At 41.3% G+C, this 18,637-nt stretch overlaps 1 protein-coding gene across 3 annotated transcripts; it reads right to left on the bottom strand.

The window, feature by feature from the left end:
• Window positions 1–322: 322 nt before the first annotated feature.
• CCDC70 (coiled-coil domain containing 70) lies at window positions 323–18,419 on the bottom strand. 3 transcript variants are annotated; one of them, XM_081547624.1, is made up of 2 exons: window positions 18,082–18,419; window positions 323–1,205 (listed from the first exon to the last, which is right to left on the bottom strand). In XM_081547624.1, exon 2 carries the CDS (start codon window positions 1,123–1,125, stop codon window positions 457–459), a length of 669 nt encoding a protein of 222 aa, XP_081403750.1. In that variant the 5' UTR covers window positions 1,126–1,205; window positions 18,082–18,419; the 3' UTR covers window positions 323–456. The 3 variants fall into 3 exon arrangements, 2 of the variants coding, with proteins under 2 accessions (XP_081403750.1, XP_081403749.1); XM_081547623.1 differs by lacking the exon at window positions 18,082–18,419 and adding an exon at window positions 7,234–7,429; XR_014070620.1 differs by lacking the exon at window positions 323–1,205 and adding an exon at window positions 15,199–15,302.
• Window positions 18,420–18,637: the final 218 nt, after the last annotated feature.

Here is an 18,637-nt window from a genome sequence, read left to right as displayed (position 1 = left end):
GTGGGTTGCCATTGCCTTCACCAGGCAAGACTGCCCAGAGTGGAGGAGAAATGACTACCCCAGAACTGGACAGAGGCAGAGACGTCTCTGCCCTTCTCTGGCCCTCCCTGTCATTGTCTGAGCACCTCCCCCCACTTCATTTCTGACTCTTTTAAGGCGAGCCCAGGGCCTCTACTCTCACCCACCCACTCCTGCCGGGTTCACCGGAGCTGCCGGGGACCCAACCCTAGGGACAGCAGTTACAGCCCGTGGAGGATGTAACGGTGACCTCGGAGAATCACAAGACCTGGGAAAATGCAGCTGGCCCTACCTAAAAAGTTGGTTTTCCAGACCTCTCCTCAGGACTTTATTAGATCTTTTGAAGCCAGGAGACAAATAAGAGCATTTTTTTTTTCGGCATGCGGGGGTCACCCTGAGTGTGACTCCACTCGAGTCCCAATCCAGTGCCTCTTGCGCTCACGCCCTGCCCCGGGAAGAGGCTGGTGACCAGGGCCTGCCACCGATGTGGCGGTGCCCGCCTTCCAGCACCTGCTGCTCCACAACCGGAACAACCCCTTCCATCCAGGCGGCCTTCTCCTCCTCCCAGAGGGCATTCTCCTCCTCCCAGAGGGACTTCTTATCCCCCCAGAGGACCTTCTCCTCCTCCAGAAGGGCTCTCTCCTCCACCCACAGGGCCTTTTCTTCCTCCCAAAGGGCCTTGTCCTCCTGAAGGAGGTTCCGGTCTCTTTCCCACAAGGCGTTGTCCTCCTTCCAGAAGGCCTTGTCTTCCTTCCAGAAGATTCGGTACTTTTTCCAAAAGCCTTTCTCTTCTTCCCGGAAAGATTTTTCCATTTCCCAGAAGGCTTTTTCCTCTTTCCAGAAGGTTTTCTCCTCTTCCCAGAAAGGCCTCTCCTCTTCCCAAAAGCCCAAGATCTGACTGCGGAAGGCACGCATCTTGCTCCGGAAATTCCACATCTCTTCCCGGAAGTCTTCGATCTTCTCCCGGAAGTGTCTCATCTCCTCGCGGAAGGCCTTTTCTTCCTGGAGCTTGTGGATTAGTTTCTTTCGGCGAATGCTGGAGGAGGAGACCACCAGCGAGCGGAAGCAGGCAAGCCCCATCCATTTGCTCACCTTGAAGGGAAACATAGTCCCGGTTGCCCAGGATGGAGGGGTGGCTGTGATGGAGAACAGGGCTGCTGGCCAGGATCAGGTCAGCTGGTCCAACCCTGTAGGGGCACAGGAAAGAACACACCCTTGAGTATAGCATCCCAGAGGGCAAGCCTTGGAGTCTGTGTGGCACTATTGAGATTTTTTTTTTTCAATCTTACATCTTTTTTACATTTACATGTATCTATTCTTTTGCAAATTCTTTTCTCATTTAGGTTATTACAGAATATTGAGCAGAGTTCCCTATTCTATACAGTAGGTCCTTATTGGTTATCTATTTTATATATAGCAGTACGTAAACAGACTGGTTCCAAATAGGGAAAGGAGTACGTCAAGACTGTATATTGTCACCCTGCTTATTTAACTTATATGCAGAGTACATCATGAGAAACAATGGGTTGGAGGAAGCACAAGCTGGAAAATCAAGATTGCCTGGAGAAATATCAATAACATCAGATATGCGGATGACACCACCCTTATGGCAGAAAGTGAAGAACTAAAGAGCCTCTTGATGAAAGTGAAAGAGGAGAGTGAAAAAGTTGGCTTAAAGCTCAACATTCAGAAAACTAAGATCATGACATCTGGTCCCATCACTTCATGGCAAATAGATGGGGAAACAGTGTCAGACTTTTATTTTTCTGGGCTCCAGAATCACTGCAGATGGTGATTGCAGCCATGAAATTAAAAGACGCTTACTCCTTGGAAGGAAAGTTATGACCAACCTAGATAGCATATTAAAAAGCAGAGACATTACTTTGCCAACAAATGTCTGTCTAGTCAAGGCTATGGTTTTTCCAGTAGTTATGTATGGATGTGAGAATTGGACTGTGAAGAAAGCTGAGCACCAAAGAATTGATGCTTTTGAACTGTGGTGTTGGAGAAGACTCTTGAGAGTCCCTTAGACTGCAAGAAGATCCAACCAGTCCATCCTAAGGGAGATCAGTCCTGGGTGTTCATTGGAAGTACTGATGTTGAAGCTGAAACTCCAATACTTTGGTCACCTCATGCGAAGAGTTGACTTATTGGAAAAGACCCTGATGCTGGGAAGGATTGGGGGCAGGAAGAGAAGGAGACGACAGAGGATGAGATGGCTGTATGGCATCACCATCTCGATAGACATGAGTTTGGGTAAATTCCGGGAGTTGGTGATGGACAGGGAGGCCTGGCATGCTGCAATTCATGGGGTCACAAAGAGTCGGACGTGACTGAGTAACTGAACTGAACTGAACTGACATGTCAATCCATCCCTCCCCTCAACCCTTACCCCATGGTAATCATAAGTTGGTTCTCTAAGTCTGTGAGTCTGTTTCTGTTTTGTAAATAAGTTCATTTTATCTTTTTTTTTTAGGTTCCACATATAAGTGATATCATATAATATTTGTCTTTCTCTGATTTACTTCACTTGCTATGATAATCTCTGAGGGCATCCATGTTGCTGCAAATAGCATTATTTCATCCTTTTTTATGACTGAGTAGTATTCCATTGTATATATCTACCACTTCCACTTTATCCATTCTTCTGTTAATGGATATTTAGGTTGCTTCCATGTCCTGGCTATTGTAAGCAGTACTGCAGTGATACTGCAAGGATACGATGGGGTGCTTGTATCCTTTCGAACTAAGTTTTCCTCTGGATATATGCCTAGGAATGGGATTGCTGGATCATATGCTAGCTCTGTTTTTAGTTTCTTAAGGAACCTTCTTATTATTCTTCATAGTGGCTGTACCAATTTGCATTCCCACCAACAGGGTAGGAGGGTCTATTATTGGGAAATTTTAACCATTGTTCTCTTTGTCCTCCTGGTTGTGTTTCTGAGGGACAAGCTTTGGTAGAGAAAGGTGCTGGATGATCATGGCTTTGGGCTGAAGAGGTGGTCAGTACATTCAAAGCTCAAGGCCACTGAAATAACAGGCCAACAAGGTCGTGGTCCTCAACTAGGATGTCAGGGCACAAAAGTGTGCCATGATCAATTAAGACGTGTGACAGTTTTGTTTTGCTTTTAAATAATCAAGTGCCACAGCTACATAGTGATTTATTTGTGTTACATCAGCCAGAATATATCTGAGGTTTTGGCTCTCTCACTGGGGAGTTGCTCATAACCTTCTGATGGGTATGCCCAAAGCAGGGGGCCACACGTGTGCATGTACTCTGTTACAAGCCGTGTGGGAAGCAGAAGATGAAACGCTTGGACCTACAGGAGTCAGTTTAGTAGGAGAGTCTATTTTGGGAACATAAGTTTAAAACCAAGATGTGAAAGAGGACACAATGTTTTCTAGGATGTGGGAAATAGGCACTGTTAACATGGTAGCCAGTAATAGTGAACAATAATGACACATTATGACCCAGCAGGTCCGCTCCAAGATATGTGCCTTGAGAAAACTTATGAACTATGTCCAGGTTATGTGCGCAGGAATGTTTGAGCAGTTCTGTTCATAGGGCTCAACAATGTAAGCAATCCAGTGACCATAGCAATAACATGGAGTTCAAATGTAGTGGTCTGTTCAAGCAATGGAGAGCATAGCTACATGCGACCATGTAGATGAACCTGGTAAACAGAATGCTGAAAGAAAGAAGCTGGTTCAAAGACTTTGAAGGAAAATTTTACAAACAGGCAAAATTAAATTCTGTTGTTTAGGGCAATATACTTAGGGGATAACACAACAGAGACAAGCAAGGGAGTAAATCCTATTGAATCAAGATAATAATTATATAGGAGGTTGGGATTAACATATACACACCACTATGTGTAAAATTGGAGAAGGGAATGGCAATCCACTCCAGTATTCTTGCCTGGAGAATCCATGGGCAGAGGATCCTGGAGGGCTATAGTCCATAGTGTTGCAAAGAGTCGGGCATGACTGAACAACTAACACACACGTTCATAAAATAAATAAGCAACAGAGACCGACTGTATAACACAAGGAAATCTACTCAATATTCTATGATAACCTATATGGGAAAAGAATCTGAAGAAGAATAGAGATATGTATGTGTATAACTGAATCACTTTGCTGTACACCTGAACCTACCACATCACAAATCAACTCCAATATAAAATAAAAATTTAAAAAGATAGTAATTACTTGTGTGTGAGAGAGGGGGTGGGGAGGTAGGATACTAGGGGTCGTGATTGGGTGGGTGTATGAGCGGGCTTCTGAGGGGCTAGTAGTCATATTCCATTTCTTTATTTGGTGGCACTGGCGTGTGCATTCATTATTTTTTTTAAAGTGCTAAGTTGTCTATGGATATTTTATATACTCCAGTAAATGCACTATATTTCACAATGAAATAAAAGCTTGGGAGGAAGAAATAAAAATAGCGGGGAGGAAAGAAGGAAGGAAGGAATGAGGAAGGAGGGGAGGAGAGTCCCACACACTGCCGTTATCTGATGTATCAGGTATCAGAACCATCCACAAAAATTCCGGTAACAAAGGTGGGCTGAGAGATGAGGAAAAGGTCTGAATGTGGGACAGCAGTTAGAGTGCAGGGAAGACAAGGGCTTGAATTTCGACGTCGAGCTTTCTGGAAGCATCCTCCAGGGTCTGGCCTCACACAGTGGGCCTTGCCAAACACCACAACACCGTGGAGCATCATGAGTCCTTTCAGAAGATTCACAGACTTCCTCCCTCTTTTTCTACTTTCTGACTCAGGAGCAGGGCGTGAGAGAGAAGGAAAGAACACATAGCCAGCGTGTGTGTATGTGTGTGCGAGAAAGGGAGAGATGACATTTGTATCCAGCATTGGACGGATAGCAAAAATATTTAGCAACTTGGTCACTAATTTCAAATGAAATCTTCCCTCCTCAAGCAGCCCTACAGCTGAAGGAAAATATAGACACCCACAGGAAGAAGCAAATGTAGAGACATTGGACACTATCACTGAAGACAATAATCTATTTTTCAAAAGACAACAAAACAAAGTTTACAAAAGTCTTCTTTTCTGTGTGGGACCTGTCTGTCCCCAGTGAGTCCCCTGCACAATAAACATTTGTGCAGGCTTCTCTTTCTTCTGCATTTCCTATACATCTCCCAATGCAGAAAGTGACCGCCTTCCAAATGACACTAGAGTTTTATTTCTTATTCCATAAGCAATGTTTGCACAAGCTAGAGAATTCGCTTGAAACAGTTTAATAAATTCCTCTTTCCTTTATGCCATAGATACCAATAACCATCCAGTTCTACATTTAATCCCCACCCAGTTCTACATTTCACCCCGTCCATGTGCTCCCCAGCTGTTATTTTGTGGCTCTTTCTAGCCTCACACTTTCTACAGGTCTAACATCAGTCATTGCTTTTTGTGGGCTGCTCTCCTCAAAGAAACTGAGCATGCCTGCCTTAATGAAGAGAGAACGCAAAGCTGAGTGGAGAAGTCAACTCAGGGGAGCTGGCTCAGTCCACGGAGTCCCTTGAGAAGAGAGCAAACTACGTACTGAAGGTCAGTGAGCATTGAGGGCCCACTGTACACAGTTTTCCCTCTGAATCTAACTCCCCACACGGGGAGCAGCAGGGGAAATCTGCTTATGGCATTCATTGGACAAGTGTTTTGTAGAAATACACATATCATAAGAAAAGTATTCAGGGGCACTTCTTGTTCTCAGAAGCATATTAAAAAAGGAGATCCGTGAACTGGAACTCCCCTCCAGCTCACTCTCTAGGCGTCCACCTCCATCTTGAATGCCCTCTGGGCTCCCAGGCAAGGGTAGGCTTTCCCCCATCTCCTCCCAACTGCATGGAGACCTTAGTTTCATCAGTGATCCCTCAACTCATGAGCCGTCCACATCTTGCCCTCTGCTCAATCTGACCTCTCAGCACACAAACACATGCTCAAGTCTGCCTCATCTTAAAACCAACCCACACACCAACCCCTCAAAAACAAAGTCCTCTGACTCCCTATTGCTAGTTCTCTCTAAATAGTCTTCTTAAAAGAGCAGTTGACAACCGCCATCCCCATGCCTGTATTGCATCTGCACCATCATCCTTCAGCAATCTTGTGCCCCCTAAGTTCACCAAAACTTTGTCTCTTCAGATCACCAGTGACCCAGTAGTTGTTCAATCCTTACCTTACTGACCTCTTGGCAGCACTGGACATGAATCCTTTTTGAAACTCCCTCCCTCTTGACGTCTATAACGCCAGGCCATTATGTTCTCCTCCCACTTCCCTGATGGTTCTAGTCTCTTTGTGAACTCCTTTTCCCCAACGGAATGTATTTTATCCGTTTCAAGCAGAACCTACCTCGTAGGGCTCTTGTGGGGAATAAATTGGTATGTTGACTGCCAAGTACAGTGCCTGACACAAGCAGTGCTCAATAAATAGGAAATGAGGATGACTATAGTTGCTATTTTGTATCATTTTCAGTCTTCTTAACAGTGCATGCCAGTACAGTCATGATCCACCCCTACAAACATTTTAGCCTTACCTCTCAGTCATCTCCCCTGACACCTGTGCTCTGGTCACCTGGAATTCCTCAAACATGTTGAGTTTTCCCCACTTCTATGCCATGCTGTTGTCTCTCCCTGGATAGTCTTGCCCAAATCTACTTCCCTTCATTCAGGTAACACTTCAAGACTCAGATAAGGAGTCCCCTCTCTTAGGCAGCTTCTCCTGAAACCTGAAACTCCTCCACCAAGTTCAGACTGAGCAAACGTCCTCCCTACCCACCTCACCCCCACCCCGCCCGCAACCTTCCTGCCAGGAACACTTATCTCCCATCTGTCTGTGCTGCGTTTAGCACAACGTCTGGTACATAATAGATGTTCACTAAACATCAGCTGACTGAACGGCAGTCTTTCCGGTTTAGAATGCTGGAAAAAATTTATCTCCAAAGTTTTCCTTATTACCACTTCAATTATCTTTGAGAAAGAGAGAAAATAAGTACCATGTCAAATACATAGATGCCCATTTAGATATAAAGTACAATATAAAACTGTAAATGTGTGTCTATATGGGTATAAAAACATGAGTCAAAGACACATGCCTAATCTTCAATCTTATAAGTCAAGGCTAGGAACTTATTTTTAAAGGGAATGTTATATATTGCTCTATGTTTAGAGCTAACCCTACCCAATCTAAAGCCAACAGTTACTTACTGCTTAGCTGTTTCCCAACTGGGCAAGTTCTGTAGCCCTCAGAGGCCAGGCAATCATTGTCACATCAGATCTCTAGTGACGTCACTTTGACAGGCTCCCCTAACACTGTTTGCAAAGACCCCTCTGTTCCCTCTCAGTCCTGACTCACAGGGTGGAGAGGGCCCAGATGGGACCCAAATGAGAGACTCTAAAGAGTGGAGGAAGAACCTGGAAAGACTTCATCTTCCATCTTTGACTTCATCAATAGGCTGGCATTGTTGATGACTTGCAAATGATTGTTACCTCACATTCTATCTGGATCGTGTCTAGGAGCAGTCTTCCAGGGAATAACATTTCAGTGGAGTGGGAAGAGGGTTGAATGTAATGAATCATTTCTTTTGCTGCTTTCAGGATCCCCTCTTTTTCTCTCTCTTTTGACAGTTTGACTGTGATGTGTCTAAATGTGGGCCTCTTTGGGTTTGTACTGCTTTGAGTTTGTGGAGCTTCTTAGATGTAGAGATTTGATGCAGATTTTCCTTACATTTGAGAAGTTTATGGCTATTACTTCAAATATCCTTTCTTCCCCTTTCTTTCTCTCCTCTCCTCCTAGGATTCCTATCATACATATGTATCCCTATCATCTGTAGCTTGATGGTGTCCCACCAATCTCTGAGGCTCTGTTCATTTCTCTTCACTCTTTTGTCTTTCTGTTGCTTAGACTGGATCATCGTAATTGATCCATCTTCAAGTCCACTGATTCTTCCTTCTGCCAGTTCAAATCTGCATGAGCCCCTCTGTTTCTCATTTTTAAGACCAGAATTTCTATTTGGTTCTTTTTAAAAGAATAAATTTTCTTTATTGATACATCAACCTCATGCTTACCTTTAATTCTTTAGGCATGGTCTCTTTTAGTCCTTTGATCACATTTGTAACAGCTGTTTCATGTCTTGGTCTAGTAACATTTGCACTTCCTCAGAGACAGTTTTTAACCAAAAAGAAAATAACTCAGAATCATAGTCTCTATTGACTCCCTTTCCCCCTGAGTAGGAGCCATTCTTTTTTGTTTCTTTGCATGTCAGGAAAGTTTTTGTTAAAAAGTGAACATTTAAAATAATATAATCTTAAATATTATAATGTGATAATTCTGGAAATGAGATTTCCCCCTCATCAAGTTTGTTGTGTTTTTGTTATTATTACTATTTGTTTAGTGACTTTTCCTGGACTAATTCTATAAAGTCTGTATTTTTTGTTGCCCGTGGCCACTGAAGTCTGTTTGATGCTTAGTGGTGAGCTAATGATTGAACTAAGAACTCTTCTTGAACTGATTAGTCTCCCTTCCTGTGTGTGTGTGTGTGTGTGTGTGTGTGTGTTTGCACGTGCATGCATGTGTTGGGACATGGCTTCAATGCTCATGCAGGCTGTTTACAATCCTTGCCTTAGCCTTCACTTCCTGCTTGTGCAGGACCTCAAGGTCAATCTAAGGTATGGAATTACAGCTTCCTCGGGTCTTTTTTGGGCATGTGCATACTCACATGCTTGTGACCTTCCAGATTCCCAGAAATATCTCAGAATTCTTTATAAAGCTTCTATCTTACTCTCCAGTTATTCTTAAATTATTGGTCAGCCTCTTACTAGCCCAAGCAAGTAACACTGCTTCAGGCAGCTGTGATATTAAACAATGACACTCTTTTTTTTTTTTTTTTGGACAAATGCCTCAAGACTAGGGTTGTTTGCATAAACTAAGCATTGCATTAGGTCAAATAAAGACAAGTCCTGTGGATAGAGCTTTTCAGTAAACTGCTTTTCAGTAACTTGTTTACAAGTCAGCTGTTATACTTTGGCCACCTGATTTGAAAAGCCAACTCATTGGAAGAGATCCTGATGCTGGGAAAGACTGAAGGCAAAAGAAAAAGGGGGCAGCAGAGGATGAGATGGTTAGAAAGTGTACCCAGCTCAGCGGACAGGGATTTGAGCCAACTCCAGGGGATACTGGAGGGCAGAGGAGCCTGGTGTGCTGTGGTCCATTGGGTCACACAGCGTCTGACATGACTTAAGGACCAAACAACAACAGCAAACCCCATCCTGTCCCCTTATTTAGTCATTCTAAGATTCCTAATTCATTGCTTTCTTTTAAATTTATTTTTTTATTGAAGGATAATTGCTTTAAAGAATTTTGTTGTTTTCTGTCAAACCTCAACCTGAATCAGCCATAGGTATACATATATCCCCTCCCTGTTGAACCTCCCTCCCATCTCCCGCCCCACCCCACCCCTCTAGGGTGGTACAGAGCCCCTGTTTGAGTTTCTAAGCCATACAGCAAATTCCCATTGGCTAACTATTTTATATACAATAATGTAAGTTTCCATGTTACTCTTTCCATACATCTCACCCTCTCCTCCCCTCTCCCCATGTCCACAAGTCTATTCTCTATGTCTGTCTCTCCATTGCTGCCCTGTAAGTAACTGGTACTTCAGTACCAGTTTTCTAGATTTCGTATATATATATATGCATTAGAATGTGATATTTATCTTTCTCTTTCTGACTTACTTCACTCTGTATAATACGTTCTAGGTTCATCCACCTCATTGGAACTGACTCAAATGTGTTCCTTTTTATGGCTGAATAATATTTCATTGTGTATATGAACCACAACTTTTTTTATCCATTCATCTGTTGATGGACATCTAGGTTGCTTCCATGTTCTAGCTATTGTAAATAGTGCTGCAATTAACAATGGGATATGTGTGTCTTTTTCAATTTTGGTTTCTTCAGGGTATATGCCAGGAGTGGGATTGCTGGGTCAGATGGTGGTTTTATTCCTAGTTTTTTAAGGAATCTCCATACTGTCTTCCATAGTGGCTGTATCAATTTACATTCCCACCAACAGTGCAAGAGCATTCCCTTTTCTCCACACCCTCTCCAGCATTTATTGTTTGTAGACTTTTTGATGATGGCCATTCTGACTGGTCTGAGGTGATATCTCATTGTGGTTTTGATTTGCTTTTCTCTAATAATGAGCGACGTTGAGCATCTTTTCATGTGTTTGTTAGCCATCTGTATGCCTTCTTTGGAGACATGTCTGTTTAGGTCTTTTTCCCACTTTTTGATTGGGTTGTTTGTTTTTCTGGTATTGAATTCTATGAGTTGCTTGTGTATTTTGGAAATTAATCCTTTGTCAGTTGTTTCATTTGCTATTATTTTCCCCCATTCTGAGGGTTGTCTTTTCACCTTGCCTGTAGTTTCCTTTGCTGTGCAGAAGCTTTTAAGTTTAATCAGGTCCCACTTGTTTACTTTTGTTTTCATTTCCATTACTCTAGGAGGTGGGTCATAGAGGACCATTTCTTCCAGGTTATCCATTTTATTGCCATATTGTTGTTCATAATAGTCTCTTATAATCCTTTGTATTTCTGCATTGTTTGTTGTAACCTCTCCTTTTTCACTTCTAATTGTGTTGATTTGATTCTTCTCTTTTTTTCTTGATGAGTCTAGCTAAAGGTTTGTTAATTTTGTTTATCTTCTCAAAGAACCAGCTTTTAGTTTTATTAATCTTTACTATTGTTTCTTTCATTTCTTTTTCCTTTATTTCTGCTCGGATCTTTATGATTTCTTTCCTTCTACTAATTTTGGGGGTTTTTTTGTTCTCCTTTTTCCAGTTGTTTTAGGTGTAAAGTTAGGTTGTCTGTTCGATGTTTTTCTTGTTTCTTGAGGTAGGATTGTATTGCCATAAACTTTCCTCTGAGAACTGCTTTTGCTGCATCCCGTAGGTTTTGAGTTGTCGTGTTTTCATTGTCATTTGTTTCTAGAAATTTTTTGATTTCCCTTTAGATTTCTTCAGTAACTTGTTGGTTATTTAGAAATGTGCTGTTTAATCTCCATGTGTTTGTGTTCCTTACAGTTTTTATCTAGTCTCACAGCGTTGTGGTCAGAGAAGATGCTTGATACGATTTCAGTTTTCTTAAATTTATTGAGGTTTGATTTGTGACCCAAGACGTGGTCTACCCTGGAGCATGTTCCATGTGCACTTGAGAAGAAGGTATATTCTTCTGCATTTGGATGGAATGTCCTGAAGATATCAATCAGATCCATCTCATCTAATGTATCATTTGACTTGTGTTTTCTTATTAATTTTCTGTTTTGATGACCTGAGCATTGGTGTGAGTGGGGTGTTAAAATCTCCCACTATTATTGTGTTACTGTCAATTTCTCCTTTTATGTCTGTTCGTGTTTTTCTTATGTATTGAGGTGCTCCTATGTTGGGTGCATAGATATTTACAATTGTTATGTCTTCCTCTTGTATTGATCCCTTGATCATTATGTAGTGCCCTTCCTTATCTCTTATAATCTTCTTTAAGTCTATTTTGTCTGATCTGATGCTTCCCATTTGCATGGAATATATTTTTCCATCCTCTCGCTTTCAGTCTATATGTGGCTTGAGGTCTAAAGTGGGTTTCTTGTGGACAGCATATATATGGGTCTTGTTTTTGTATCCATTCAGCCAGTCTGTTTCTTTTGGTTGGAGCATTTAATCCATTTACATTTAAAGTAATTATTGATATATATGTTCCTATTGCCATTTTGTTAATTGTTTGGGGTTGATTTTGTAGATGTTTTTCCTTCTCTTGTATTTCTTGACTATATAAGTCCCTTTAACATTTGTTGTCAAGCTGGTTTGGTGGTACTGAATTCTCCTAACTTTTCTTGTCTGTAAAGCTTTTTATTTCGCCATCAATTTTGAATGAGATCCTTGCCAGGTACAGTAATGTTGGTTGTAGAGTTTTCCCTTTAAGTACTTTAAATGTATCCTGCCATTCCCTTTTGGCCTAAAGAGTTTCTGCTGAAAGATCAGCTGTTAAACATATGGGTTTTCCCTTGTATTTTGCTTGTTGCTTTTCTCTTGCTGCTTTTAATATTCTTTCCTCGTGTTTAGACTTTGTTAGTTTGATTAGTATGTGTCTTGGCGTGTTTCTCTGTGTGTTTATCCTGTATGGGACTCTTTGTGCCTCTTGGACTTGATGGACTCTTTCCTTTTCCATGTTGAGGAAATTTTCAACTATAATCTCTTCAAAAATTTTCTCATACCCTTTCTTTTTCTCTTCTTCTTCTGGGACCTGTATAATTCAAATGTTGGTGCATTTGATATTGTCCCAGAGGTCTCTGAGACTATCCTCAGTTCTTTTCATTCTTTTTACTTTGTTCTGCTCTTCAGAAGTTATTTCCAACATTTTATCTTCCAGTTCCTGATTCATTCTTCTGCCTCAGATATTCTGTTATTGATTCCTTCTAGAGTGTTTTTAATTTCAGTAATTGTGTTGTTTGTCTCTGTATGTTTATTCTTTAATTCTTCTAGGTCTTTGTTAATTGATTCTTGCATTTTCCCCGTTTTGTTTTCAAGGTTTTTGATCATCTTTACTATCATTATTCTGAATTCTTTTTCAGGTAGTTTGCCTATTTCCTCTTCATTTTTTGGACTTCCATGTTTTTAATTTGTTCCTTCATTTGTGTAGGATTCCTCTGCCTTTTCATTAATATATATTTTTTAACTTATTGCATTTGAGGTCTCCTTTTCCCAGGCTTCAAGGTTGAATTCTTTCTTAATTCATTGCTTTTTAACCATTCTTTTCTAATGCAGAAAGTTACTGTAATAATGGAGGTAGTCTGAACCATGAGTAGTATTTTAGCTAGGGAGTCAGAGAGGAATCGGAGAAGGCAATGGCACCCCACTCCAGTACTCTTGCCTGGGAAACCCCATGGACGGAGGAGCCTGGTAGGCTGCAGCCCATGGGGTCGTGAAGAGTCGGACACGACTGGGTGACTTCACTTTCACTTTTCACTTTCATGCACTGGAGGAGGAAATGGCAACCCACTCCAGTGTTCTTGCCTGGAGGATCCCAGGGATGGCGGAGCCTGGTGGGCTGCTCTCTATGGGGTCGCACAGAGTCAGATATGACTGACGCTACTTAGCAGCAGCAGCAGCGGCAGAGAGGAATAGATGTAGGTGCTACAAGGAATATTTTGAAGAGAGACTCATCAGGTTATCAGATGGTTGCATGGGATGAAGATGGAGAAAGTAAGGACAGAGCTAAGGTACCTGGTCTCAGTGCCCAAAAAGTGACCAGGCACTGATTAGAAATTTGAAGTTGAAATAGAATTGATTTAGATGAGCTGGTGGTATTCTTGCATAAAATGTTGGGATCCTCAGTGATTCACAATTTGTAAAATGTTTATTACTCTAAGTAAATCTTAAAGTCTCTGGAGCAAATAGTAAATAAGATTACTATTGTTAAATGTGAATGGGCACTAAAAAATAAATTGATCCTCAGCATCAGTGAACTCACATTATTAAAAAAGATAAGCTTCCCTCTCTTATACTTTGCTCCAAATCAACTGCTCCTTTTCACTCAAGACATAAAGTTTAACTTAAATTTTTTTCAATACTCTTATTTAAAAAACAGTGTTGTCAATCTTGTTGGTCTTCAAAGCAATACAGGTTCATGGTAAAATGAAAATATTAGAAAATAGAACAAAGATGAAGAAGAAAATTAAAAATCATCCATAATCCCAATACTTAGAGGTAACCACTGTAAACACTTTGAGGTAGTGTCTTCCAAAGTTTTTCCTGCACTTACAGCTAGATAGACTCTAAACAACTGGTTTTATGCTGTGCATACTGTTCTATGGCTTGCCCTTTCATGTAATAATATATCATAAAAATCTCCCCATTTCTAGAAATATTTCTGAGAACATGATTTTCTATAGTTGCAAGAGTACACATTCCTATACCATTGGAAATTGATTTATTCCTTTAGGAGCATAGATTATTTTCCTGGAAGATTAGGTCAGATTGGAAAATTGCTCACAAATGATGGCAATGGCAACTTCATTAATCATCACTGCCTAGGGTCTCAGTCTCTGGGTTGAAAGAAGAGAATTCTTCCTGGCAGCACAGTCATAGAAAGGAATCATTCATGGGAAGTTGGCCTTGTGAAGGCAGACTTTGTTTTGTTGCTGCTATATCCACAGTGCTCATTTTATGAACAGTTTCTGAAATCGAGCAGAAAATGACTAATAACCCAATGTATAAATGACCAAAGGATGTGAATAAATTGATTGCAGACAAGTGCAAATAGCTCTTTAACATATGAAAAAATTTCCAACCTCAGTTATAGGGAAATGAAATTGAAAATAAACATTGCATTTCTCTCCTATCAGATTGGCAAAAATCCCCCAAATTGACAATATACTGTTAGTGAAACTGTAAGAAAATGGCTCCCCCTTTACAGTGCTAGTAGGAATCCAGCACCTCCAATCACTATTGAGGTGCATTTGTCAGTGTCCAACAAAATTATAGATACATTTATCTATTGACTCAGCAATTCCATTTCTAGAAGTCTATCTCCCAGGTACACATGTGTGTGCGTGTGTACGTGCATGCTGTCGCTTCAGCCATGTCCGACTCTTTGTGACCCTAAGGACTATAGCGTCCCGCCAGGCTCCTCCGTCCATGGGATTCTCCAGGCCAGAATACTGGAGTGGGTTGCCATGTCCTCCTCCAGGGGAATCTTCCCAACCCAGGGACTGAACCTATGGCTCCTGTGTCTTCTGCATCACAGGTGGATTCTTTACCTCTGAGCCACTGGGGAAGCCCTAGGTACACTTATACAAGTACAAAATGATACTTGTAAAAGCTAATTTAATTCCTTGTGGGTATTGTTTGTGACTGCAAAAAGACTGTACAGAATCCAATTTTCTAGCAGTTAGGAACAACTTGATTAAACTATGGCATGGCCACACAAAGTACTATGCAGCTATAAAAAATTGGGCAAAGGCTTCAATGTGTTGATATGAAGAGATCACCAAGATATATAAAGTGAGAAAATCAACAAGATGCAGAATACTGCTACATATTATATAAGAAAGAAAATAAGAATGTATACCTATGTGTTTCTTTACATTTGCACAAAGAAATACTCAAAGAAAAACACCAAATTAATAAAAATGGTTATTTTTGAGGGAAACAATGGAGGAGGCAGGGGTAGAAGCAAGACTTCTTTGTGAATATCCTTCTAGAATGTTTTGGTCTTTAAATAATCCTGAAAAAAATTATTAATATTGGAAACAAACACATTAGCATAACTGTATATCTAATAGTACCATAAACATACAGAGGAGGAAGGATTTATTTCAACTGACTTTAGGGCACAATATTTTGACTCTAACTCCTTAGTGAGATATGTTGAAGGATAATAAGAGCTACAGAGAGGGACTTCCCCAGTGATCCAGTGGTGAAAGATTTTGCCTTCCAATACAGGGGGTGTGGGTTCAATTCCTGATCAGGAAACTAAGATCCCACATGCCTCCTGGCCAGAAAGCCAAAACATAAAACAGAGACAATATTGTAACAAATTCAATAAAGACTTTAAAAATGGCCCACATCAAAAAAAATCCTGGAAAGAGCTACAAAGAAATTTTGAATCTTGCCTTGGTCGTTTTATTTCTTTAGCAGTGTTGGTATTGTTATTTTTGAAACTTTCTATATATGACACAGCATCTAAGTAATTGTGTTAATAACATTAGGAATCAAGTTTTCAATGTAAGAGAAAAGGTGCATGATTATAGTTTCAAGTAAGTAAAATAAAATGCTATGTAGTGTTAAATTTAAAATGTTTAATGAACTCACGATTTTAAACATATGCATGTGTACCTCTGCTTATTGTAATGGACTAATAGGAACAGTATTCCAGAAACCATGAATATCTCCCTTAGCCTCTAATACCATACCCCTACCAAGAGGAACCAGGCACCAGTGTTAAATGACTATTTCTAGATACAGGAAAAGGAAGGTACAAAGAGAACCTGAGACAAGTTTTCTCAGAAATCAGGGAAGTTTTCTTGTCATGTCTAAAGGAGCCAACTTGAGTAGGTTCCCACTGACCAAAATTGTGAGAATTTGACCCTCAAAAAGAATAATGTTTGTGGTTAATTGAAATCTATTCAGTCTCTAAAATCCATGAATCTGCAATGATACTAATGATTTAAACAGAAAAATTCATTTGTCACCACTTAAAGTACAATTAAGGCTATTAACTCAACTACTCTGAAAATTAGAAAATTGAAGGAATATTTGAAAATTAAAGGGCAGTTGAAAGAATGAACAATGTATGCTGCCTTTCATTTAGAAACTGTAGACCATGCTGCCAAAAACAGTCCCAGTTGATATGGGAAAAATTTGCAGAAGAACCTTGGCTGATGTATATAGAAGGAGTGATAGAATCAGAAAGAAACTACTATCTCACATACATAATGATATTTTGGACATTTTCATAGTTTTTAAAACCTCTGGATAAATGATTGATGGGGAAACTAGACATTTGTACTGTCCCAGATAACGAAACAGGTTCTATGTCTAAGTGGAATATAGAAACATACCATTGTATGATGGACAGATCAGGCTATCATTCTTATCCAGAGGTTAATTAATACCCTAAAGTGTGGGTCAACCATTTATCACGTGCCTTTTGACGTAATGCAGTGTGACTGTCTTATATGTGTAAGGTTGTCTAGAAGCAGAGCCTAAGGTCTACTGGGGAGAAGGAGGGTGGGGGAGACAGGAAAGGGAGGTGAAAAACTATGTAGGAATATGTCTAACTTGGAGAGTAGCAACAGCCTAATCTACAGGGTAGCTAGGGAGCTTGAACTGTTCCACAGAGTTGATCCCACCTTGAAGTCTGTGTCAATGCCTGCAGGCTTCCCTCTGGGCATCCTTTGCCACCATTTCTATGGCCTCAGCCACATGATATCGCTAAAAGGACACGATGTGGAGTCCTAGAGTATAACCTTCATGAGGGTGTTACAGGATGAGTTGTATGCCCCTGGATTTCATATGCTGAAGTCCTAATCCTCCAGAATGTGACTGTATTTGGAGATCGTTCTTTGTAAAGAGGTAGATCGTAAGCGTGCATGCATGCTAAGTCACTTCAGTCATGTCCATGGACTGTAGCCTGCCAGGCTTCTCTGTCCATGGGATTCTCCAGGCAAGAATACTGAAGTGGGTTGGTTAATGAAGTAAAAAGGAGGTCATTAGAGTGGGCCCTAATCCAATACAACCGGTGTCCTTATAAGAAGAGGAAATTAGGACACAAATACACACAGAGGAAAGACTGTGTGAAGACCCAGGGAGGGGGCTTCCCTGGTGGTCTAGTGGTAAAGAATCCACCTGCAATGCAGGAGACATGGGTTTGATCCCTGGTCTGGAAAGATCCCACTTGCTGCGGAGCATCAAAGCCTGTGTGCCTGAGTTCAAGAGCTCGAGAGCTGCAACAAGAGACGCCACCGCAGTAAGAAGCCTGAGCACCATAATGAAGAGTAGCCCCCACTCACCACAGTGAGAGAAAGCCCACGAGCAGCAATGAAGACCCAGTGCAGCCAAAAAAAACCACAGGGAGTAAAAGAGGAGCATCTATAAGCCAAGGAAAGAGACCTCAGAAGAAAAACAACCTGACAACACCTGGATCTTGGACTCCAAGCCTCCAGACCTGTGAGAAAAATTAATTTCTGTTGTTTAAACTACCCGTATGGTACTTTGTGATGGCAACTCCAGAAAACTAATACAGTAGGGATTTCTGTTTTGTTTACTACTTCATTCCAGCACTTAGAGCAGTGTCTGGCATGGAATAAACAGTTATTGAATGAATGAAGTTCTACAGTTTCAAATCAAAGCAGGAGAAAGGATCTCACCTTGCAGATTTTCTCTCTGTATGTCTGTGGTTTCTATGCTTTTGCTCCTCACCATCATATGTTTTACCCCAGGAGAGGTTTTGCTCTTACCTCTCTGTCCCATCCTCTTCCAGCAGAAGACAGACTTTTACTCACCAGCCTATCCTCTGGAGGTTGTGTGCACGTCACATTTTCTTCCATGCATTCCTTGGGATTTTTTGGTTTTGGTGGTTGCAGTAGATTGGATTTTCCAAAGATGGCCTTGCCAGGATCCCTCATGCCATCGTCTCTTCTTATACTGTGACTTCGTCAATGCTCCATCAAAAGGCAGAGTCTGTCTCCTCCCCCTTGAACCTGGGTGGGTCTTTGGATCAATCAACAGGGCACAGAGAAAGTGGTGCCGTGTGACTGCTGGGCTGTCGTGTGCTGGAGCTCTTGTGCCTGCGAGCCAGCGATCATGCACATCTTTCCCCACCTCCACGCCCAGTGGAGTCATGTCAGTAGCCTGAAAATAACCAGGGTGGGATTATTTATGTCATGTGCTGCATGCTAAGTCACTTCAGTCATGTCTGACTCTTTGTGACCCCATGGACTGTAGCCTGCCAGGCTCCTCTCTTTGTCCGTGGGATTCTCCAGGCAAGAATACTGGAGTGGGTTGCCATGCCCTCCTCCAGGGGATCTTCCTGACCCAGAGACATGTGTCTCTTCCTTG

The sequence above is a fragment of the Giraffa tippelskirchi genome, chromosome 12, assembly GCF_054371585.1.
Source record: "Giraffa tippelskirchi isolate mGirTip1 chromosome 12, T2T-mGirTip1v1.2.pri, whole genome shotgun sequence".
In the NCBI taxonomy this organism is placed as follows: domain Eukaryota; kingdom Metazoa; phylum Chordata; class Mammalia; order Artiodactyla; family Giraffidae; genus Giraffa; species Giraffa tippelskirchi.
The sequence above is the reverse complement of the archived record's forward strand: the minus strand, read 5'-3'. Positions and strand labels throughout refer to the sequence as shown.